The sequence below is a fragment of the Balaenoptera musculus genome, chromosome 20 (assembly GCF_009873245.2).
Source record: "Balaenoptera musculus isolate JJ_BM4_2016_0621 chromosome 20, mBalMus1.pri.v3, whole genome shotgun sequence".
NCBI lineage: Eukaryota > Metazoa > Chordata > Mammalia > Artiodactyla > Balaenopteridae > Balaenoptera > Balaenoptera musculus.
Genome location: NC_045804.1, coordinates 14483623 through 14507270, shown reverse-complemented (window position 1 = coordinate 14507270; position 23648 = coordinate 14483623). Strand labels below are relative to the sequence as shown.

The window sequence follows — 23648 nt, the reverse complement described above, 5'->3', positions numbered from 1 at the left end:
TGGGGAGTAAGAAAGACTCTACCCCTTCAAACGAGAAGCACAGCAGAACTCAGAGTGGTACAGTCAGAAGGGAACTCAGAGTATCTAGAAAATGGTTCTAAAAGTGTGTCCCCAGACCAGCAGCAGTAGTATGTGGGAATTTGTTAGAAATGCAAATTCTCAGCTCATTAGACCTACTGAATCAGAGGTGGTGCCAGTCTACCTGTATTGTAACCAACCTGGAGAACCCCTGATCCAGATTCGAGCCCATGCCCCTCATTCCACAGAGAAGGTGACCGAGGTCCCGAGAGGCTCCATGACTCACCCAGGGTCACCCAGACCATACCAGGCTGTTACTCTTAACTTCTAAAGCAGACAGAGTTGAATCCTCTACTTAGGCTGATGAAAGTGGAAGCCGGTGGGTTTGGCAACACAGAGGGAACGTGAGGCTTGTGAAGCGCGCCACTCTGCAGCCAGGCTCCCCGCACTCCGTCCCTGCTCTGCCACCACTGGCCTGGGACCAGGACAAGCTATTTGACCTCTGCCCATTTCCCCATCTGTAGAGCAGGAATAATAATAGAGCCTCCATCAACCCTACGATGGTTTTGAGTGGCTGACAGAGGAAGAAAAAGAAAAGAGAAGAGGAATCAACCAAGGCCTGCAGCCTCCTCCCCTTGGGCAGCAGCTGAGTGGGAAACGCTCAAAAACAGGAACTCCCTTGGCTTCCAGGACACTGGCTTTTGCAGCAGCGATGTGGTTTTGGCTATAAGACCCAGGGCTCCCTCTACCTACCTGGCAGGAGCTGGCTGCCAGATGAAAGACCAGATTATAGAGAGACCCAAGCCCCAACTGACACCTGATGGCCCAGACAGCACAGTGGGAATGCCCTGGCCTGGGAGTCCGGAGCTGGCTCTAGTCTTGCCCTGGGCCAGGCACTAGGGCTCAAGTTCCTCATGCATTTTTTAGCTAAAATGGATTGAATGCTCACTGTATGGTAGGGGTGATACACTGACTGCGTGCTTGGAGTAAATGGCACCATCTCCCCTGGCGCCATCTCATCCCCTTTTCTCATTTAATCCCATCTCCATTTAACAGTTGAAGAAACTGAGTCACAGAGAGGTCAGGCCTCTTGGTCAAAGTTGCACAGTTGTTAAGTGGCAGCACCAGGACAGGGGCTCAGATATCTCCCAGCAAAACAGGGCTCTTTACCACCTCAAATCCCTGCCGGGTTGGGTTCTATGGTGCCTATGGTCTGTTCCAGCCTGAGGCCAGCGGGAGCAGTCAGGTTCCAGTAGCCGGGGGACTGAGGACTCAGGCATCTAGAACCAGCCTGGGGACACTGAGAGAACCCACTTGAACAGCTACCCTAAAGCAGAGTAGAAAACCAGAATATGCCACCCCAAAACATGCCACTTTGGCATAAGGGTTATTTTGAGCTAGAGGCAAATGAGAATCAACGGATGCAGAAGGAAGCCTTCCGGGAGCTTCCCTCACCCCACTCTACCGAGTTACTCTCACTGCTTTTTTCTTGTTAATCTGTCTCTTTTCAGGCTAATTTGCAGGGTCCCTAACACAAGCCCTTTGGAATCCACACTGGGCATGGCCTTCACCAACTGTATGGGACCTCAAGGGGTGGCCTCAGGTGGCCACAGACCCCAGGCCTCCTGTAGCCGGGGTTCCCTGTGGCCTCCACACTTCACCAGCTTCCCCTCCCCCAAACCAAAGGCAGCTCAATGATCAGGAGCATGGAATCCAGCTCTGGGGTGGGCCAGTCCTGGTGTACTAACCCTAACCGTGGGGAACTGTTTTAAGCCCTCTATGCCTCAGTATCCTCATCTGAAAAATGGGATTTATTGTGGAGGATTGAAAGAGATAATGTAACATAGACCACTTAGCACAAACAGTAAGTGCTTAATAAACGTGAGTTTTTGCATAACCAAAGCAACTTAAAGCAAACCATCTCAGGGACCATCCACGAGGAAAGCAAAGGGGGCATTTTTACACAATTACCCATCAGGACCAACCTTGAACCTGATCTGAGCTTCAGCTTTCTGTTACACTGGAAGAACAGAGGAAGCCTGTTTCTAAATTTGTGTTTTGCTAGCTCTGAATAGACTGAGACTGCAAAATGAGATACTGAAGCCAAAAATTCCCCAGGAAATGGTTTTCAAATATCATTCAGTCAGTGTCAAGTTCTCCATGGGGCTGAATTTCTGCTCTACCCATGAAAATACCACTTTTAAAAAGATTAATTAAGGGGTGATTCCTAGTTCAGATAACAAGTAGGCTCTTCAGGTAAGACAGTGCTTCTCAAATATTGGTAGCATCAGAAATACATGGGACCAGGACTTCCCTGGTGGCTCAGTGGATAAGACTCCGTGCTCCCAATGCAGGGGGCCCGGGTTTGATCCCTGGTCAGGGAATGAGATCCCACATGCGTGCCGCAACTAAGAGTTCGGATGCCACAACTAAGGAGCCCGTGTGCTGCAACTAAGGAGCCCACAGGCTGCAACTAAGACCTGGCACAACCAAAATAAATAAATAAATATTAAAAAAAAAAAGAAAAGAAAAGAAAAGAAATACATGGGACCTTGTTGGAGTTCAGATTCTGGAGATTCTGACCCTGTGAGTCTGGTTTGGGCCTGAGATCGTTGCTACCTGTCTGTGGACCACCCTTGGGGTAGCCAGGCTTTATCAAAGTTTTCCAGCCTGTTTTAATAATTCCCTTTCAAAGAATCCACTTAAGTAGAGGTTTGTTGTACAAAGCAAGATGTCTGCATAGTGACTATTTTCCCCCTGGAATGTTTATGCCCTTTGGGTTGTGACTTATTTTCAGAATTTGAAAGTAGTCTTTGTGTGAAAACAGACTCAGATACAGGGAACAAACTGTTGGTGCCAGAAGGGAGGAGGATGGGGGATGGGCAAAATAGGTGTAGGGAATTAGGAGGTAACAAACCTACAGTTATATAAAACAATAAGTCATGGGGATATAATATATCACATAAGGTATATGGCTAATAATATTGTAATAACTCTGTATGGGGACAGATGGTTACTAGACTTATCGTGGTGATCATTTCACAATGTATGCAAACGCCAAACCACTACGTAGAACACTTGAAGCTTACATAATATTGTACATCGACTTGATTTCAATTAAAAAAAAAGATAAAAAAATAAAAGTGGTCTTTGTGGATTTCATTTCATGAGACTGGAAGAGAATAATTACACAGAAAATGAGATTGCTGGGAGCATCCCCAGTTCCGTGTCTGTTCAGTCCCAGGGAATCTCTCCATGAGGAAGCAGTGGAGATGCGAAATGAAGTGGGGTCTGGGCTGAAATCAAAGGAAGCGGAAGCGGAAGCAGATCCATACACCCTTCCCCAAAGTCAGCGTGCTCACAGAAAGGCCGAAGCTACTGAACGTCTTCAAAGCAAAGCACTGACTTTGCCTAAGACCTTCGGGAGCCCCAGAGCACCAGGGCCCGGCTGAGGAGCAGGTGAGGCCCCTGGCTGGCACCTGAGAACAGGCAGGGCCACGCTGCTTCTCTTGGGGTCAGGAGTGCCCGGAACGCTGCTGGGCATCTCATGAGCACACAGGGGCGCCAGGACACGCTTTGGTCCACCTGGCCGTTAGTTGGGTGTGAAGGTATAAGGTTCTGTTTGCCTGGCATGCAGCCGGCACTCAATAAGTGTTCATCGACTAAATAAATAGGACACGTCACCTGTGGCCACTTTTTAAGGGTGGTGGGGAAGAGAGGGTTAACAACTCCGGTACAACTCTGGCACCCTTTCTGGCCGCCTTGGCTCCTTCTTTCCCCTGCCCACTCCCAAGACCCCGTGGATGAGATTGCGGGAAGTGCCCTCCCCCCAACCCCCGGCTGGGGGAGCTAGGGGGCCCTCACTCACCAGGGTCAGCTTTCCGGATTTCACTGTACACCGTCTCCGTGCCCTTTGTTCCCAGACCTGGAAATGGACCAAGCACAGGTCAACAACTGCCTCTGGGCACCAGGTCAGCTCACTGCTGAAGCAGGAAAATGTCGGAGGCTCCCAGGCAAGGCTATACACCACTACCCACCCCACGAGTGCCCATCTCCAGGAGCCGCTGGAATCCCTGTCACTACTGAGCCCGGGCCATTTCCCGGCTTTAGAAGATCATGGTCTCTCCAGCATCACTCTCAGCCTGGAAGTTTGAGGCCAACAGGCCACTGTGGGACCCCTGGACCTAGAGGGTGCATGTAGAGGTACCCCCAGCACAGACCTGTAGCCTCCAGCTCAGTGGCCCCATCCCTCTTCCTCTGCCACTGTGTCCCTCTGTCCAGCTGCTCTGCCAGCCCCTCCCAGGAGGCTGGGTTAGGGTCTCCCAATCACCCAAGGTCTGGGTTAGAGCCTGGGTATCATCTGTGACTCTAAGGATAAGCTGGGACCCACTTACAACTCTAGACAACTGGGCTGGTTGATTTCAAATGTTAACAAGCCCGGCCTCATTGCAGATTGATTGAATTGGTCCAGGGTGGGCCCTGGTGTTGGTGTTTTTAAGAGCTTCCCAGGGGGTTCTAATATGCAGACAGGGTTCAGATCCTCTGGTCTGGACCCTTTCTGAACAGCAGACAAGATGACCCACTTAGGGTGTGGATTACACCCAGAGGAGACTCAGTGGTTTGGGAGACAAAGAGCCCCCGTACAGCCATCTGTTTAAGCTGACGTACACATGCAGGTTGCGTATACACACACGTACACACACTCATGGTGCGTGTACATGCACTTACACACACAGACCCTCAGGATGGAGCCCGCCACTTCCCTCTCACCTGCACAAAGGACCAGGAAGCCTTATTGTAGAAAGGTGCCTGATGCCGTGTGGCCAGCATTCTCCCTCTATCAATTGGGAAACGGAACCCCAGACTGGGTGATGCTTCCTGCCGCCATGGTCAGTGCCACGTGGATGTCGTTTTCCTCAGTGGCAGATGGCCAGGGCACGTACACAGATTCTAACTACACCAAGATATCCTCGACTCACCAGGCTCCCCTCTCTCACGCCCTGATCCTGCACACACTCCTCCGCTGTCTGCACGGCCCTTTTGCTTTGCCCCGTTCCTCCTCATCCTCCAAGCCCCAGGACAAGCTTCACTCCTGCACTTGGTGGCACATACCCTCACACACCTACATACTCCCTTACACACTCCCCCCTTCCCTGTGCCCTGGGCAGTTACGTGGGCTCCCACAGCACTTTGGGGACACTTGCCCACGACACACTGACACGACTTGTCCCCAGGACCGTCTCCCCTGGTGGACCCCACGCTCCTCTAGGGCAGTGCCTTGGGTCTTGTGCTCCTCCCGATCCCAGACTTTGCACAGCTACCTGGAGGCACCTATAAAGGTTTGACGGGACAGTGAAGACAACAGTCAACGTCCCTGCGGGCGTCTCCGTCTCAGACTCCCAACCTTCAGGAAGGCCTTGGCATGATCAGCCTGATCGCTGAGGTTTTAGGTCTTAGGATTAAAATCACGGTCATTCATCACACACGAGATGGTCGTGGCTCCTATGTCATGACCTAAATGGCAGGAGAAAGCTTGGGTGGCAGTTCAGATAGACAGCTGCACTGGGGCACTTGGGTGCCAGGACCTTGCAGAAGGCATCGTAGTGACTCCCCCCAGGGCACCAAATAGCAGTTGGTACTCAGCAGAGTGGCTGAGATACCAGGCACCCCCTGCTGGGACACCTGCCTTTCTCTAAGAGGACAGCAGAGATGCCCTCACCACTCTCCACTCTCCACGGCACCAGATCTGAGGGTGTAGAGGGAAGCTCCAGCAACTCCCCTATCTACTGGGGGTTCTACCGCATCACTAAGGGACTCTTTGCTCAATGTCAGGCATGGGCAAGTCACTCGTTCAACATGGTCCTAACACCTACTGTGTGCTGGGCACTGTGGAAGAGGAAAAGGTGACCGGGGACCTGGTTCCAGCTTTCGGAAGCTCCGGGCTCTGGGGCGGATGGTACGCAAACAATGCTGTGATAAACGCTCTAGGACACTGCACACCAGGAGCAGTGGGGGCCCTGCCAGCTCATCCTCCTTCACAGTGGGAGCCGGGGGTGTTGGGGAGGGAATGGAGGGGAGGGAATGGGCGGCCAAGCCTGGGGCCCTGGACACCCTTGGGAACTCCACCGCCCCCAGGCACATAATGGGTGGCCAGCAGACCTCTGGTCACCTTGGGGACGCTCTGACACCCTCTGGACCCAAGGAGCTGCACTCAACTCCCTTTCACCTCATAACTCTGTGTATCAGCCAGGGCAGCAGGATGGTTTCACTTCTTGGTTGAGTTGCCAGATCTGCAGCTGGCCCGGCAGTTTCCCCCACTGCCCTCCTGGCTCCGCCCGGCCAGGGGGACGGGGTTTGCAGCTCACTGAGAGTGCCCCTCCTCCCGCTGCTCCGAGGCAGCAGCTGCCTGCTAATGACTAAACCAGGCCAGCAGGCTGTTTGTCTCTGCTGTCAGGGATGTTTCCGGATGGGCTTTGTTTTGGCTTCTGTTTTTCTCTGTTAACAGAGAAAGAGATGGCTTCAACGTCATGGGGTTTTCCCAGCAATTAGTCTCAGAGCAAACATGCAGCAAACCGGGATTTAACGAGTTCCTTCCCACCCCTCCTCCACCTCCAAGTGACCACTTGGTCAGCTGCCAGCCACGGTTAGAGCTGGACATGGTCCCCATTCCTTCCTCCATCCCATCTGTAGAGGACGGAGGCCTTGAGGACAGGGAACTGGGTTGGCCAAGATCAGGTCAAGTTGACTCACCACTGGCCTTGAACCCACAAAGTCTTGCCCTCACCTAGTAATGCCCCACTCCCCACCCATGAGAAAACAGGGGGACAGCATCCTGGGCCAGGCTGCTCTCCCCAACTGTCCCTTAGCTGCCAAAGAGGCTGGGTCCAGAAAACAACTTGAATCCTCTAGAAACTCTCCATTTCCATCCAAGTGACTTTCATTCCAGCTCTGCCGAGGCCCCTGCAGCCCACTCAGCACCTTTGTGCAAACTGGGGAAAGGTGACCCGGCTGGTTACAACCCTGCAGGTACAGAGCTTGGCAAGGAAAGCACCCCTGCTTTGCCCGGTCCCAGGGGTTCTCTTTTCCCTTCAACCGCTCCCCACCTTCAAGCAAGAAAAAGAAAACCAGACACTGCTAACGTGGAAACATCCCCACAGGAATGGAAAACGGATGCTTTTCCAAGGACAAAACCTTGCTTCCTTCTTCCTGTTTCAGTTTCCTTCAATCCAAAGCCTTCCAGGCCTCACGTACAGCCCTCATAACTCCACCTCACCCGGGCCCAGCCGGCAGCAGGGTAAGGGTGGGGCCTGGCCCTCTGGGACAGGTATCAGAACCGTGAGGCCAGAACCCAGGGCAATCGCTCTCTGCTTGAGCACAGTGGGGCATGGAGGACAGCGGGGTTTCCCACACACATTCAGCCCTGCCCTCTTGTTGTGGCTCCCCTTTACTTCCAAGTCTGAAGCCCCCTTAGGAGGAAGTAAGCTGTTACCTGTGGGACGGCACCCACGATGCACGGTGATGGAGGGGCTCAGGCTGGACCAGGGAAGGCCGGCGAGGAGTGCCCTAAAGTCCCATCGGCCAGAGCCCACCCACACTTGGTTCTGAGCACCAGACCCCTGCGCTGTCCCCTCCTGGGCTCTCAAATTTAACCCAACCGAACCAGGCTCCCCGTGAGCCTGTGCCTCCCAATCGCAGGCATCACGACCATCCATGCGGTTGTTTGGTCAAGAAACATGTAGTCAGTCACTCTGTCTCCCACAACCTGGCCACGAATTTTCATCCAGTACTGCGGTCTGTCTGTAACATATATCCAGAATCTATCCACTGCCAGCACTTTGGCTCCATCCTCATCCCCTCTTGCCTGGTTTCCATTTCTGTTCCCTTTAATCCGTCCTCCGCACCAGCCACAAGGATCGTTTTTAAAAGAAGGAAGTTGGAACTTGTCACTTTGCTGCTTAAAGGCTTCCAAAGGCCCCCAGTCCACTGAGACTAGAACAAAAAGAGAACCCCAGCAGCCCTGCAGTCCGTGGCCCCGGCCTGGTCCTCCCAGCTTCATCTGCCTTCACTCCCTGTCGCCCTCTCTGCAGACATTTAAGGACCAGAAAGAGTCATTTAAGGATTCTTTAAGGTCTCCTTTCAGGTCTTTAAATGAGCCAAGCTCTAGGCCACCACCCACTGTCCTGCCACCCCTCACACAGGCCTTCTGGGACCAGCCAGCCAGAAAAGGCATCACCTTTCAGGCCTTCCATCACACCCCACTCTTCCTGCAAGCTCTGACTCTAACCTGATACTATCTGCTCATCGGTTCCTTGTTTTCCTGACTCCCTCAGGGGCTACACCTCCACGAGAAGGGGACCACATATGTACCTTTGCTGCTTGCACTGGGGCTGGTCCATCATGGGCCCCTAATTTGCTAACCCAACAAGCAAATCACTTTACTGTGAAGTAAAGAGGAAGAGAACTTCAGGCCGGCCGTGGCCCCCACCCCTGCCCCGACCAGTCTAGACTTGGAACTGCGACGCCCTGTGTAGTGGTGCAGATCAGGCAGTACCAACTGCAGGGGCCATGCTGACTGCAGACTATGGGCATGGTGGCCCTGTTGTGCAGCACCCAGCCCCAGGGGCTACAGGGGACGGCCCTGCCTGGAAGGTTCCATGGACACATCTGCGGACATGGTACCTGGAACTGTGCTAAGCAAGGGAAGAAGGAAGGAACCCCAAACTCCTTCCAGATCATGGAGCAAGAGGTGACAAGAGAACGCCATCACCACGTGGCTCTGGCTGAGGCTACACAGGCATGGTCTGCAAAGCAGCCCCGGGCCTGCAAGGCTGAGTGGACGCAGCTTGGCCTCAGCCTCAGCAGGAAGGGGGATGCACAGCAACAGCCCTAACGAGCTTCCCAGCAGGGCAGGAAGGCTCGGGTGGCTGCTTCCTTTGTGTGGCAGCCTCTGGGGGAGCTAAGGAGGTTTGGGAGGATGTGCATCTTTTTTTTTGTGGTGCCCGAAGCAGCTGAGATTGACGTTCTAGTGCTTGCTGTGGACTGACCCACCCTGAGTCAGTCTCCCCATTGCAGGACCAGAACTAGGAGCCTTCTCCAGGCCAGTGTGCCCAAGAGAACCACACACAGAAAAACAAAGCCTGAAGCATAATGATGGTGGCACTGTTTACATGCAGAGGGAGTCTGTGCTTTCAAAAGCCTTTACCCAATTGTCCCTTTAAATAGCCAAGCCCTTTCATCCCCTTGCACATTTCATTTATACAAGCTCAGTCTGCAAGCAACTTTTTAAGGAAGGTGCTGGATTGGGGCAAGGGGGCTACCTCTGGAAGGATTCCCAAACACCCAGGAGTGAGGCTGCCTGCTAAGAGTCTCTCAACAGACCCATTTCTTAGCACTTAGTAATTGTTCAATAAAACGCAGCCATCATTAGTAGTATGACAAATAACAATTAATGAAATTTTACACCTCCAAACCTGGGTGGGTGTCACTGCTCCTGCCTTGGGCATGTCCAGCCCGTCTGTCTGCTGACCACTTCCCTTCTGAGTGATGAGGGTGACTAGATTCTTGTCCGGGGGCCACAGCACAGCCCACCCTGGCATCTACACCCAATCAGACAGTAAAACGTGGGGAATCCCTTGAGTGATGGTGTTACCTCTGTGAGGCTCAGGGGCGGTCACTTCCACTTCAGTGTACTCCACGTCCAAGGTCAGAGGCTCTGCTCGAAAGAACCACAGCAGCCTGCGGTTAGACAGAGTCTCCCTGGGGGGTCTCAGACCACAGTAGAGATTTCTATTCAAGTGATCGAAGAAGTCTGTATTTTAACAGGGAAGCTGGATGCAGGCTTAACTCCATTCTAAGTGGGCGAGAAAACTCAGGCTGGGAGAGGTAGTGAGGAGGCCTGCACTCCCGGGATGTGGAAGGACCCTCTGGCTCAGGTCCCGTTGTTACCACAGTGTGAGGACTCGTAAAGCTCATTAGATACAGAAAACAGACGGCATCGGCCACAGCAGTTAACTATAGAAGCCTTCTCCATGGCCACAGGCACAGAATGCTTTCTCCAAGATGGAAAGGATCTCAGGAAATGGGGAACGGGGGTCCCCAGCCTCAAACTGCTTTGAGAGTATGAGGCATATGCATAGGAGATCAAGTTACACCCAAAATGGAACTTCCTGATTCAGAATGGGCTACTAAATAAGTCAGGAGGATCTCCCTTCTCTTGGATAGTAGAGGCACAGGTGTTTTTTAATGTAGCATTACTGCAAATCATCATGTTGTACACTTTAAACTTACACAATGTTATATGTCAAGTATATCTCAATAAAGCTGGCAAAGAAAAGTGTTAAAGAGGCTGGGGTGGGAAGAAGTACGCAGGGTACTTTAAAGGTAGTGGAAATGTTCTTTTTTTTTTTTTTAAAGGATGATGGGTATGCAGTTATTTATTGAATTGCTATTGTTTATATTTTATACATAACTTATAAATATTATTTTGTATCTACTAAATGTTTAATAAAAATGAAAAATACATGAGAAAAAACAAAAAAATGAAAAATACACGATAAAAAATAAAATAAAATAGCACTGATGCTTATTTTTAAGACAAGTAACAAGAGACACGAGACAGCATCTTTGGAGAAAGCAATAGCCATCTCCATTTAAGAGAGATGAGGAAATATCCACAGGTCTTAACAGCTTTTGTTCTTTTCCTAGGGGTCTTTTATATAAAAGCAAAGGTTTCTAATTTTTAAAAAGTTAGATAGATAATTACCTTTATTTTCATTTAATGGCTTCATTGCATGGTTTCCAACATCTTCATTGTAACCTAGTTGAAAAATAACAGGATGAGTGACAATGGAATTCCTAGTTTTCTACATAAATTTTAGAAAACTCAGTGCCACTAACAAAAGGAGTCAAGCCCAAATTCTTCAGTGTAGTTGGCAACCAGCAGTGTATCTGGGGTCCGAATACCCTCCTGGTGGCCCTGGGTCCCATCCAACCCACTGCCTGGTCTCTTTCTAAAACCGGTATGATGCCCACCATCGCATGGGAGGGACACGGCTATTTATGAGTTGTTCAAAATTCAGAATTGTTCACTAGAAGCAAGCTCAGAAGAAATTAAGCTTAATTCTAGAAGGGGCGAGCCAGTGACCACAAACATGAAGGATACTAGTGGACCAGTATCCTTCAGCTGGAGAATTGGATCCATGAGAACATGGTTTAAAGATATTGCAATACCTCCAGGCTGCCACCTGGGCAGGAGCAAAAATTTCTTGATCTTTTTTATCAAGTTGTTCTTTATTAAAAAGAATTCTTACAAGTGTTACAAATACTACTCCTGAAGAACACATGGTTTTCCATTCCATTCCATTACGTATTTACAAATTACTATTGTGATTACTAACATACATTTATAAACTGAAATAATCCATGCAGAGAAAATATTATAAGAATTGGAGTATTTCTTGAATTTTGGAAATTTGGGCGGAAATTCTATTTTAATATAAGTCTTTATCAGCATTTAATTTAGAATATCATATCTTTGTTCTTATGTATAAATACAACTTACCAACAGAACCCACTTTATACCACAAAGAGGTATTTTCTCTATAGCACTGGATTACTTTTTGCTAAATATTCACCAAACTTTTCTGAATGTAGTTTCTTCAATGACATATTTGCTCTTTTCTCTTTATTGGCACATTACTCTTATTACGACAAATGTTTTATTTTACTTTTTAAAAAGTTTATGATTCAATACTATAGGAATTGCTCATTTCTCAAAAGATTTCTCAGGAATGCCCTGTAAAAGGTGTATTCTAAAAAGTTTTTATTTTGTGCGACGCTGTTACAGAATTAGAAAAGAACATCAGTGTTTAATTCCCAAAACTGTCTGGGACAGAACTTTTTGTGTGATGTAATCATGGCCCCCTCTGGGAAACAAGCAACACCCCTGCTAAAAGGTCTGAACAATTTTCTCACAGACCTAATGGGATTAAGAACAGCTGGGGTTGGCTCCCCACCCTATTGAGCTGACTCTCAAGCTTGTGATAAACCTCATAACCAGTTATTCCTTTATTGTACCAGTCTTTTTTTTTTTTAATGCCTCTACCAACAGTGAGATCTTTAAATTGGTTTCCCACTGGGGCAAGTTTGAAATGAGACTGCCTTGTGTTTGCAATAAATAATTCCACCTGAGAAGATGTTTTACCAATGCCTTCATTTGATAGCTGGTCTCTCTCTTACAAATGAAGAATGGTTTCACTTGCACAGCGTCCAGTGTGTGAAGGGAACCCACGTGGGTGTCCACAGCATTATAATTATTCTCCACCTTTCATTCCTTGGGATATTTAGAAGGTGGTGAAATTAGAGCACAATGTTCTGCCTTTCTTCTTAAGCTTTTGTTTTGCTTGTTAGCTCACCACCCAATGCCTGATTAGATTAAGGGTCCCAGCTTGAAGCCAGAGTTTCCCTTCCAACCTCACCCCACCGCCCATAGATTCTGCTTCTCAGAGGGACAGGAGAGCGTAGAGCAAGTTGGGAAAAACTCTTAACAACTGCACAAAACCATGACGGTACCATAATGTCTGTTGGCTTCAGTATTGGGATCTGACAACGTCTTCTCATTGTTGGAGTTCAGAAGTGGTGCTGCTGGCCTTAAATTGAAATTTAAAAAGGAAAAAGAAATAACGTTTTTTTGGCTCTAACTCCAAACCAACAAAATAATCAAGGAAAGAGCATGAGAAAACCAGGAAGAGTTTTCTGAAGTGAAGAAAGTTTTACTCTCTCACTTGGAACTAATGCTTTCTTCAGCTCTACGATTATTTGACAAAACCCTTTTTGCTGTTGAAATAAGCGTCCGGGCCAAAGGGCGTACAAACATGAGGAGTCCTTTATGAAGTGAATCCCATGTCAGGAGGGGATTCCTCATCCTGTGCTATTGTTTCTTTCAGGAACAGAACGATAGTTTCCATGCTTTGGGATTTTAGATCTCAAGAACAGTAAAAATAGTACAACCATTTTTAAGGCAACTCTATTTTGCCAAGTAAGTAAAAAGTTTTTTAATTCCACCTATCATTATAATTTCATAAGGAAAAGTGTAGACAGGACATGACCTCAGAATAAAGCCATTCCTTCCCGTGAAGGACAGTTGGCAACCTTCCACTGAGACACAGACACAGACACACACACACACCCCTACACCGCTTACACCCAAGGTCCTAATTTTTCTGAGTTTGCCAAGAACCACTGAAAACTTCCTAATGACAGGAATCCCTCCAGACAAGTCTATCCACGCCCACAGGACAGCCACCCCTCTTCCAAGTACACTGACCTGGACATCTCCACCGGCATCTGCTTGGCTTTGAAAGACAAAGAAAAGAACCAAAGTCAGTATAAAGAGCCCACAACCATATCAGACAGGAACACTCATTTCAACCATATTTGACTTGTTTGAAGATTGAATACCCATAAGAAGATGGAACAGAAAACCAAATATATTCACACTTTTTAAAAAAGGAAAACAAACAAATAAATGAAGCAGGTCTTCTCTTGGTCTTATACCAAGAGATTTCACATCATGTTCTCTGAAATTTGACATTTCGACTGTTTTAGCCAGAAGCAACTTCCCTTCATGGAATGTGACGGAGAGGAAGACAACAGCACAGGAACCAGAGGAGCCAGATGAACGGGCAACTGTCTCTTTGCTTCAAGACCATCCCCAAAAGTAAAGGCTTAATCAATCCCCGTGCTTTTAATTCCAAACTGGCCTGAGGCCAAGGCCAGACTCAGCCTTAGGACTGTTTTCCCAGGGGGGCTGCCCCTTTCCTGCTTTAGGAAAAAACCCTCCTCATCCCATCTGTCTCCTCCCATCCCAGGCAGCAGCACCAACAGGGATAAGCAACCCGCCTTATCCCCAAAAAATTTTTGCAGACTTTACCGGTGCTGTGCCCTTCTGCTTGCACCTTGCTTAACTGACTCTGATTCCTGAGTGCCCATGAGTAATCCTGGCTTCCCTCCACACGTGGCTAACCCCAAGCACAGGGTAGAAATCATGGCACAACCAAAAGATTAACTGGGAGGCATTCCGCGTGTGTGGGTGTCTCCACTCATGCCCAACTCTACCAACTGTAGGACTCGATGTCGCCAAATCCACACGAAGGGCTGCTTCTGACCACATGTAGATGCAACTTCCCCCCAAATTCATCTTTTCTGGGGAGCCCAACTGAGAAAGCAATTGCTTTCACTTTTGCCTACCTAAATCCGGGGGCAGTAAAATCTCCACACCCACCAAAGCCAAAATCTTTGGTTATCAAGGTGACACCCCAGGAGGAAAACAGCTGTCGTCAGGCACATGTCCTCGACCCTCACTGGAGCAGAGCACGAGCCTCCCGTGAGGCTGAAACCCCTCACATCCGTGGCGGGTTCCCTGGCAGGGCAGCCTGTCAGAATGGAATGAAAGGACTGTGCTCACCCTTGGCTTTCTTCAGAAAATAGCATCTGGCCCCAAGTATCAAGGTGGTAATGATCACTCCGATGACAACCACTGCAATAAGTCCTTTCTTCCAGGGGGCAAGATAGACTGGAAGTGCAAAAACATTTTAAATATATCAGTTTTTCCTCTGCCAGCAAGAAATAATATCAGCCCTAAGCAGCAAATAAGACTGATTTTTATATCCTTGTAACTGATGTCTTTCACTGAGCATCTACCTCTGAGGGACTCTGTGTTCATAGGAGGGGCAGAAATAGTTGTTTCTGCTATAAAACGAGTCAGTGATGGTCTGAAAGGACCATAGGACTGAAGGAGACTCTTCTTAGGGTGTCTGTTCACCCTTCCTCGTTCTCCATAAATCACCCTCTGCCTATATAGGTGGGCTCCTCTAACCATGTCTGTTCTGCATGACCCACTCCTCTTGACCACAGGTGGTCCATGGGCTCACATTTGACCCAAGCTGGTGTCTCTCCACCATGAATTTGTAATTAGGACTGTGTGAAATACTTCTAATTCCTTATAATAATCAATTCCTCTTTTATACTTGAGTGGATTGTTATTATCTGAAACCAAAGAGCCTGGCGAATGTGTTGGTCCCTTAACCCCCAGTAAAATGCATTAAACTTCCACCCATTTCCTCTTACAAGTGCTTTCTAGCCTTGCCCTTGGAGCTCACACGACATTTTGCCGTTGAGACCTCGACTCACCTCTGACTGTCAGGGTGTTGCTTTGGAGGACATTTTTGGAGAGATTGGCTCTGTTGGAGGCCGTGCAGTAATACTGTCCCTCCTGCTCCTTGCTAGCCTTCGGCTTGTGCCAAATGGCCTGGGTGTCATTCAAGGTGACTTGGTAGAAGGGTTTGCCCTCCTTTTCTCTGTAAAACTTGTATGTGATGGGACTAGATCCTTCATTCACGGAGCATCGAAGCACAATGGGCTTCCCAGACTCCACCTCCTCACTCAACAGGATAGAGAGCTTGACTTCATCCACCGGGGCTGGAAAGCAGGAAAGGGATTAGCACTGAGAAGTGGGGAAGAGGAAGAACATGACACGGCCACTGGTCAAGACCAGCTATCTGTGACTGTGACTCAGACTTGGACTTTGCCTTTTATTCAAGTCACTTGTGTTATCCCACATTCTTCACAGTTCTTCCCCCGATTAGCCCAGAAGGGCAGCAATGGACACCTCCTGCCCTCACATATTGATTAGACACAGGATGCTAGGGACACCTCCCTTCACTTACCACCTCAAGTATTACTGACCACTTAGCTTAACTATACGATTAGCTTCTGTGTTCTACTAGGGTCTGTTCTGGGTGAGTTTGTGTGTGAGACTGTGTGTAAGTGTGTGAGTGACAGTGCGTGTTTGTGTCTGCATCTGTATGTGATTTCTCTCCCTCTGCTTACAAAGATGCATGGCACTTCCAGATCTTACGAGCAAATAACCTTGACGCACTGCCTTCTTGAGCTCTTGTCCTGTTTCTCTCCTCCTTTGAATGATCTAAACCAATTGCCTTCATGTCCTCATTTCCCACTTTCTTGTTAGCCTGGAAACCTGACTTCTATCTCTCTGCTTCTGAAACTGCCCTATATCTCTGGTTTTGAAGAAACTCAAAGATGACCTGACCCCTGACTAACTCATCCCTGAGTTCCCTGCAGGTCCAATCCATGGTAGATGTTCTTCCCATCTTCCCATCCTTGGCCTCCCTACAGCTCTCGCCTGTCACCCAGCCCTTCCTTTGGAACTCAGCTTTCCCTGGGCTTCTGTGAAGCCTCACACTCTGATTCTCTTACCTCCTCACCTGCCACTCCCTCTTTATCAATTTTTCTTCCGTTTGCCCCTTAAATGTGGACTTTCTGCAAAATTCAATCCTCAGTTTGCCGTCTCCATTCTCGTCTTTGGTGATTTCATCTACATTGTAGCTTCTATTTGCAAATTTAACACGTAAACTTATGGCATTTAATGCCTAGATATATAGCTCTAGTCCAGGTTACTCCCCTGAATTCCAAGTCTTGACTTTTACCTGCACATTTCCACTGAGAAGCCCTGCCAGCCTCTCATTCCCAGCAGATCCAAGAAGAACTCATCTACCTCCTATAGACAGACCCTTTCACTCCATGTTCAACCATTAAAATTCTGACCCTAAACTGTCTTCCCAAGTATGTTCCTGCTAGTGTCAGAATGAACCGATCGGCAGACCGGCATCTGATTTATGAATCACCCTCTTGTGAGCACAGGGCGTGGCCAGACCATGGAGCTGCTGATCCAGCGAAAGGGAGCACCAGGCCTGGGATGGGATGGTGGGGGTCAAGCACAAGGGCAGACTCCTGGAGGGTGCAGCTGACCTGACAGCCTGTCTTCTTGTGAAGCACAAGGGGGTGGTGGCAGGCCAGGCTCAGGAGCCAGACTGCCTGGCCTCAGTTCCCGACCCTACTGCCCACCAGCTGTTTATCTTAAGCCCTAGTTGCCTCATCGTAAAATAAGGATGATATTAACATGGGGCTTACATGGCTATTGTAAGTATGAATGGGAATAATTTACTAACAAACTTCACACGGGGTTGGACATGTGGTCAGAGCTCAGTAAATATTAGCCACTAATACTGACTCACTTTAAACCAAGAGTTTCACACGGGCTTCTACGTTAGCTTCTTAAGGTATTGTAAGGTCTGAAGTCTCCACTCCTGCTAACTGATAGGACCAGCAGGTTAATCTTCCCAAGACCCCATTCTCAGCATGCCCTCCTTCTCTCTTCTGGCTCTTCACTGCACACAGGACAAAGCCCCAACTCCTAAGGCTGGCAGCTGATGCCCTTTACAGTTAGGCCCAGCTACTCTACCAGTTTATATCCAATGACTCTCCATTCCCAGTCCTTCTTTCCAGGCATCTGACTTACACACAGCCTTTAGAGCTGCTCCATGGAGCCTTTTGATCACCTATTTGACTAGGCTGCGGACCATCTCTAGCCCTCTCTGCCCACCCACTGTTGAACCCTGGCTCCTGACCCAGCTATTCCCACTCAAGCTAGATATCTTTCATGCCTTAAATTCCTATCACCATCATTGTAAGGAGAGTTCGTGTGACAATTAAACATGTGTTGCCTGGTAACATTTTTTTCTACATTTGTTTGCACTGTTATTCAAATATATTAAAATGTTTCTTCACTATTTAATCAGGAGATCCTGTGTTTCTCATTATATCATTGAAAACAAAGAATATGTCTTCTTTTTTTGTATGCCCTATGGCATGAGAGGCTTAATATATATTGATGTTAATTTGAAAAGTATTGTTTCTCTTAGGCTATACATTAATAGTAGGAGGAACCAGGGAGTTCCCTGGTTGCCTAGTGGTTAGGGTTCCGGGCTTTCACTGCAGAGGGCATGGGTTCAATCCCTGGTCGGGGAACTGAGATCCCGCAAGCCGCACGGCGTGCCCCCCCCAACCCAAAAAATAGTAGGAGAAACTACTGTCCAACTCAAGATGTCCACATGGCACGTGTAGATAAGCAGTTATTAAACAAAAAGGAGGAGGACAAAGAGGAAGCCTTTTTAAGCTTTTTACAACAAGATGCAAAACGTCTCAGAGATGCAAGTAATGGGCACTCCTAAGGTCTCCGGAAAGGTACAAGACAGAGGCTTGAGGAAAACTATCCATCTCAGGACAATGGTATATTGCTCTCGAGTATGAGAGTCCTAGTGACTGTTAGCCTGAAGCTCTGACTGCTGTGGGTTCCACACATAACAGAATTTGCCCCGCCGAGGGTCCATGGTAGAGAAGAGCTCTGGTCTACAATTCTCAGAGATGACTGTCAGTTCATCTAAACACGAGCAAATGCTAAGGGAGCCCCAAAGCACAACTTTTGTGCTTCCTCAACTTGGAACACTTTATGCTTATAATTTCAGCAGTTCACTTGAAAGGTTCTGAAAAAGGATGACACTGGCCACACTGATAACCCCCAGATATTTTCCGGCTCCATTTACTTGGGCCTTGGTCTGCTTTGCCACATGTCATGTTCATGGACTTTGCACAAGTACCACCCACTTCTCTTGTCTACCCCAAAACTTTGAAAATGTGAACTAAAGCCCCAGTCCCACATGGATTCTTCTTCCCACATGACTTACCTATCACCTTGACCTGCAGAAGTTCACTGACCAGTTTGGTGTGGGAATGGCAATTATCCGCGATGCAATGGTATTCTACATCTTTCGTTGGGTTATCTTTGAATATTGCGGGCTCATTGGAGCCCATGCTCTGACTCGCCAAAGTCTTACTTGCTTTTGAAAGCTGATAAAAAATGGGTGAGGTTCCATTTATGGATTGACAACTGACTTCTATGGTCTGTCCTTTTATCACCTCAGATCTGGAGTCATGAAAAATACTGGGCTTGGAAAGCATTTCTAGAACGACAGAGAGAGAGAGAAACAATCTGAAGCAAAACATCCAGCCCAAGGGATTCCTTCTCCAAACTCTGGGCTTGGCTTTCTCTGTCATTACTAGAATTTAAAATGCCTGCCTGCTTTATCTACATTTGGAGGACTCCTTTAAGATCTTGAGGAGGGAGAGGGAAAGAGAATAATATAAACAAAAAAGGATGACACAAATTCAGGAAGAACATTACATCCCCCTAAATATATGCTTATATTTTCACATATCTTACATGCACATACACACACATTCACATCTTTTTTTTGTATTGAGAAAAGACACAAGAAAAATATTAAAAAATACAAGTACCCGAACAGAATATATTTTAAAACAAATTCTCAGTGCCTCAGCCTCTCCTGATAGTAAATTTCATGCCTCAGAAACAAGAATTATACTAGGTTATTATTTAGAAATTAGCTTATTTATAAAGCTAATAAAGTGAAATGACCTCCTCCCAAGAACTACAACAACAAAAAGAATTACAGTGGAATGACCCACATTTGTCTCTTACATTATTTCCTTGTGAGGTAGATGACTGCTAAAATCCTGCTTCGGTTGAGACTAAAATCTTGTCTGGATTTAAACTGAAGGCTAAACTGAAGGATCATGACTGAATAAGAACAGTGACAGTGACAGCTTGCCTGGTGTTCCACATCCATTTAGAACCCCGCTACTCAAAGTGTGGTCCAGGGCCCAGCAGCACCAGCATCCCCAAGGCACTGGTGAGAGATGCAAAACCTGGCCCCATCCTGACCTGCGCTGTCACCCGGTTTTGCATGCACATTCAAGTCTAAGAAGCCCGGCTCTGGGTGGTCCAAGTACCTACTTCTGCCCGCTGGGAGTCCTAGCCCTTCGGGTGAGCCAGGATAGGGATCAAAAACTGGAACTTAGATCTTAAAGTTTAGTGTCGACTAAGCAGTGTTTCCTCCCTGACCCTTTGGGTGGGTGCCTGTTCAAGCAGCAGAATCTTGCCGATTCAGAGGCCACACCATCAGCATAAAGCCACAACAAAGCCATGAACGTGACTTTTGCCAACGACATTCTCCTTGATGCCTCTCTCCTGTACTCTGAGCAGAAATACCCACTTGCTGCTGTTTGGTCTCTCGTTTCCACTCCTCTCTCTTTCCCCCGAGTTCTTACCCTGCCTCAGTCTGAACCGCCTTCAGAACAGAGAGGGTGGCGCCTGGCAAAAAATTCCCTTTCTCCCATTCAGTCCCAAGACCCTCAGAGCCAGCGAGGACGTACTCACCACACACAGCTATCTGGACCGCGTTGCTGCTCTTGACCACCTTGCCGATGCCCGCGACGCAGGTGTATGTCCCACTGTCCCACTCTGAGGCTATCTTAGTGAAATTTTGAGCCTGCGACACAACCGTGCCTCCCTTCTGGATGGTGAAGTTGGCTGGAGGTGCTCCTGGGATGGAGCACCACAGGTTCAGGCCTTCCCCCTGATCCAGACGTGTGGCGGAAGATTCCAGCTTTGGCTTGGAAAACAGCTCTGAAAAAAAAAAACAGTGAGTGGGAATGGGGTGAGATGTTTCTGGGTACCGGCCCCAAAGTCTGTTTATGGAGAGGGCTTCGGCCCAGCTGCTTTTGACAGAACCATTTCCCAACTTCCTGCACAAAGTTTTCCTTTGCTTCTCATGTACCTGACGATCACACAATTGAAGAGCCAGGGTTCATTCTTCACCTGGGATTCCAATGGCAGGTTTGCCTCCCTCGTTAATCCAATTTATTTCACAGACATGGATTAGAAAAATTTTGCAACTTGTAATGCAGCAAGTAATGACTCAGACATTTACTCATTTATTCATCCACTCACTCATTTCATTCCCCAAGTATTTATTTCAGGCCATCTCTGTGCTTGGCATAGGAGAGACAGCAATGAAAAAGAAACAGTCCTTGACTCCAAAGTTCTTAAGTCTAGCGGGTGATTCAGATAGTGTTTGCAGTAGAGCCCATAGAGGGGACACCGAACCTAGGCTTGAAGAATCAGGAAAGAGCTCCTGGAGGAAGTTATCCAGGCAAAGATGGAAAGTATCACAGGCAGAAAGAATAGCATATGGAAGGCCTGGCAGGAGGTTCAAGCACCTGAAAGTTCAGGCAGCCTGGGACATAGTGGGAGTAGAAGAAGAAGGCTTGTAGATCTTCAAGGAACTTGGGAATCACATAAAAAAGTGTGGGTTATGTCCTCAGGGCAATGGGAACCATGGAGAGTCTGGGTCAGGGAAATGGCATTGGATGTGTGTTGTAGGAAGATCTTTGGGAGGAGAATGGATGGGGTTGGAGGGGCCCAGACTAGAAGCAGGAGGCGATGTAGTGCAAGCTTGAAGCAGAGTGATGGCATGGGGTTGGGGACAAGTGGCAGCTTGGCCACCATCCCTCCAGCACTCCCCATGGAGAAGAATGAAGATGTCACCTGAAGCCTCCAAGGTCAAACACTTTGTAAACTATAACATGCTATGCTATGCTACTGTAAGGAGTTATTAGTACCATAATGTAGGTTGGATGTCAACAGTAGTAAAGACTGAGGTTGTATTTCAAGAAGTCTTGCCATCTCCTAATTTAAGTATCCCCTGAACTATATCAATATTTTATCATTATGGTGAATGTCTTTATTTTCAGCAGCAGGGAAATTACTAATTAACTACCTAACCATTGTGGAGACTTGGATCCTTCGTGTAAGCAAATGCACACTGACTTCATGGTTATGACCCTTGATGCAGAAGGAAGAAGGAGCTTGACACTATCTTCATATTAAGAAAGAGACTGAGACTCAAAGTTTCTCTCAGGAAACCTTAAAGGTTTGAGAATGCAACTAGGAGTCAGGGACCAAATTCTACCTTTGGCTCTAAATTTATCTGCCGTAGAGGTTTGGAAGTAAAAACCAACACTGTCATTGTCTTCACTGATATTCCACAGATGGAAACGGAACTCATTTCCATCATAATCAGTCCACAGTGTCTTCCTAGTTTCCTCAACAGGGAATAAAATAAAACTGCAAGTAAGGTGATATCCCAATAATTAATTCATTAAGGCACGTTCCATCTCTCTGTCCTTCCATATAATAAACATCGACTTACCTCTTTTCAGATCACCATCAAAAGCTCTAGGTTAGGAGTGGGGAAAAGGAACCAAAGAAATTGACCTCCTTAAGTGCCTTACAATCTCATTGGACAAACACCAAAAAATGTGAAAAAAATGACTTAGGAAGAATCCCACAGCAATGACTCTACATTTAAAAACACGTAAACAGGGACTTCCCTGGTGGTGCAGTGGTTAAGAATCCGCCTGCCAGTGCAGGGGACATGGCTTCAAGCCCTGGTCCGGGAAGATCCCACATGCTGTGGAGCAACGAAGCCCGTGCGCCACAACTACTGAGCCCGTGCGCCACAACTACTGAAGCCCGCGTGCCTAGAGCCCTGCTCTGCAACAAGAGAAGCCACCGCAATGAGAAGCCCGCGCACCGCAACGAAGACTAGCCCCTGCTCTCCGCAACTAGAGAAAAGCCCGCACACAGCAACGAAGACCCAATGCAGCCAAAAATAAATAATAAATAAATAAATTTATTTTAAAATAAATAAATAAATAAAAATAAAAACATGTAAAAAAAATGTAAAAAGTATAAAACAGCTTGCTAGGGTGGGTGCATGGTGGTTTAGAATTAGGAATACAATGTTGTCAGGGAATGTCTGTTTGTAAAGGAGGTAACGTAAACAGCTGGACCATCATGGGGGTTAACAAGGATGGGTCTTTTGTTCACTCACTGAACAAATATTTACTGAGTTCCTACAATGTGCCAGGCTCTGTGCTAAGTATCAATGTTGTCAGATGAATTAAGCCACAGACCTGGTCCTTCAAGAGCTCACCCAGGGTGGTGGAGAAGGATGCTAAATCTTTATAGCGACGGTTGACATGAAGACAGGAGAAGAGTGTGATGGGGACTGAGGTGTGACCATGGGACTCTGCCTGGGGGAGCCTAGAGGGAGATTTGCGGCTTGGTCTTTAAGGACAACAGAGGTTTTCCAGTGGCCAAGGGGAACGGATGTTCCAGGCAGAGTGGGATGGGATGTTTGGAAGGGGGTGGAGTCAAGGTGAAGGCAGCTAAGCCCATGAATAATGATGTCGAATAGGTGCTTCTCCTACAGGTTGGCTGAAGGATGAATTGGAGCAGAGATGCTTGGGGAACCCCTGCAACCATCCTGGTGTGAGGGCCAGAGTTAGGGTGTGATTGTAGAGACAAGATGACAGGGCAGATTTGAGAGTCCTGGCAGCACTTGGTGACAGATTGGGTCTGAAAAGGTGGACAGTGAGGGGTAAAGGAAACCCACTTTCAATCCAAAGACAAATTACTAATTCAATGGTTTTTATGTTCACAAAATTATTGTGATTCTCCAACATCACTATATAGAGCCACTTACAGTGAGGCTTGATAGCAACAGAGGAGTGGAAAACCAGATGCATAAGTGGGCCTGGAGCCATATCCAAGGGCTTGCAGCACTTGAACGTGGGGGTGTTGCCTGCCAGCCCTGGCATGGCTCCGGTAGCTCTACGTGGAACAGGACCACAGGGCACCAGGCTGAGGGGATGGGAGGGGCAGGCCGAGTCTAACACTGTGCTTTCTTGGGCCAGGGAGACTCATCTCCTGGTTGACTTGTATACTCCGCATGACTTGGACTTCTGGATATGGGGGATCAGCTACAACAATAGTATCTTATGGTCCA

General features: G+C 47.8%; 1 protein-coding gene across 2 annotated transcripts in view; it reads right to left on the bottom strand.

The window, feature by feature from the left end:
• PECAM1 (platelet and endothelial cell adhesion molecule 1) overlaps positions 1–23648 on the bottom strand; it is a 53423-nt gene that overhangs the window by 11903 nt on the left and 17872 nt on the right. The window contains exons 6-14 of one of the 2 annotated variants that reach the window (XM_036835850.1): positions 20174–20422; positions 18621–18896; positions 15208–15495; positions 14483–14590; positions 13343–13370; positions 12589–12665; positions 10781–10834; positions 9668–9730; positions 3887–3943 (exon numbers count right to left, since the gene is read on the bottom strand). In XM_036835850.1, coding sequence (XP_036691745.1) covers positions 3887–3943; positions 9668–9730; positions 10781–10834; positions 12589–12665; positions 13343–13370; positions 14483–14590; positions 15208–15495; positions 18621–18896; positions 20174–20422 — 1200 coding nt within the window. Of the gene's footprint in view, positions 1–3886; positions 3944–9667; positions 9734–10780; positions 10835–12588; positions 12666–13342; positions 13371–14482; positions 14591–15207; positions 15496–18620; positions 18897–20173; positions 20423–23648 lie in introns of both variants that reach the window. The other variant, XM_036835849.1, reaches the window with a different exon arrangement.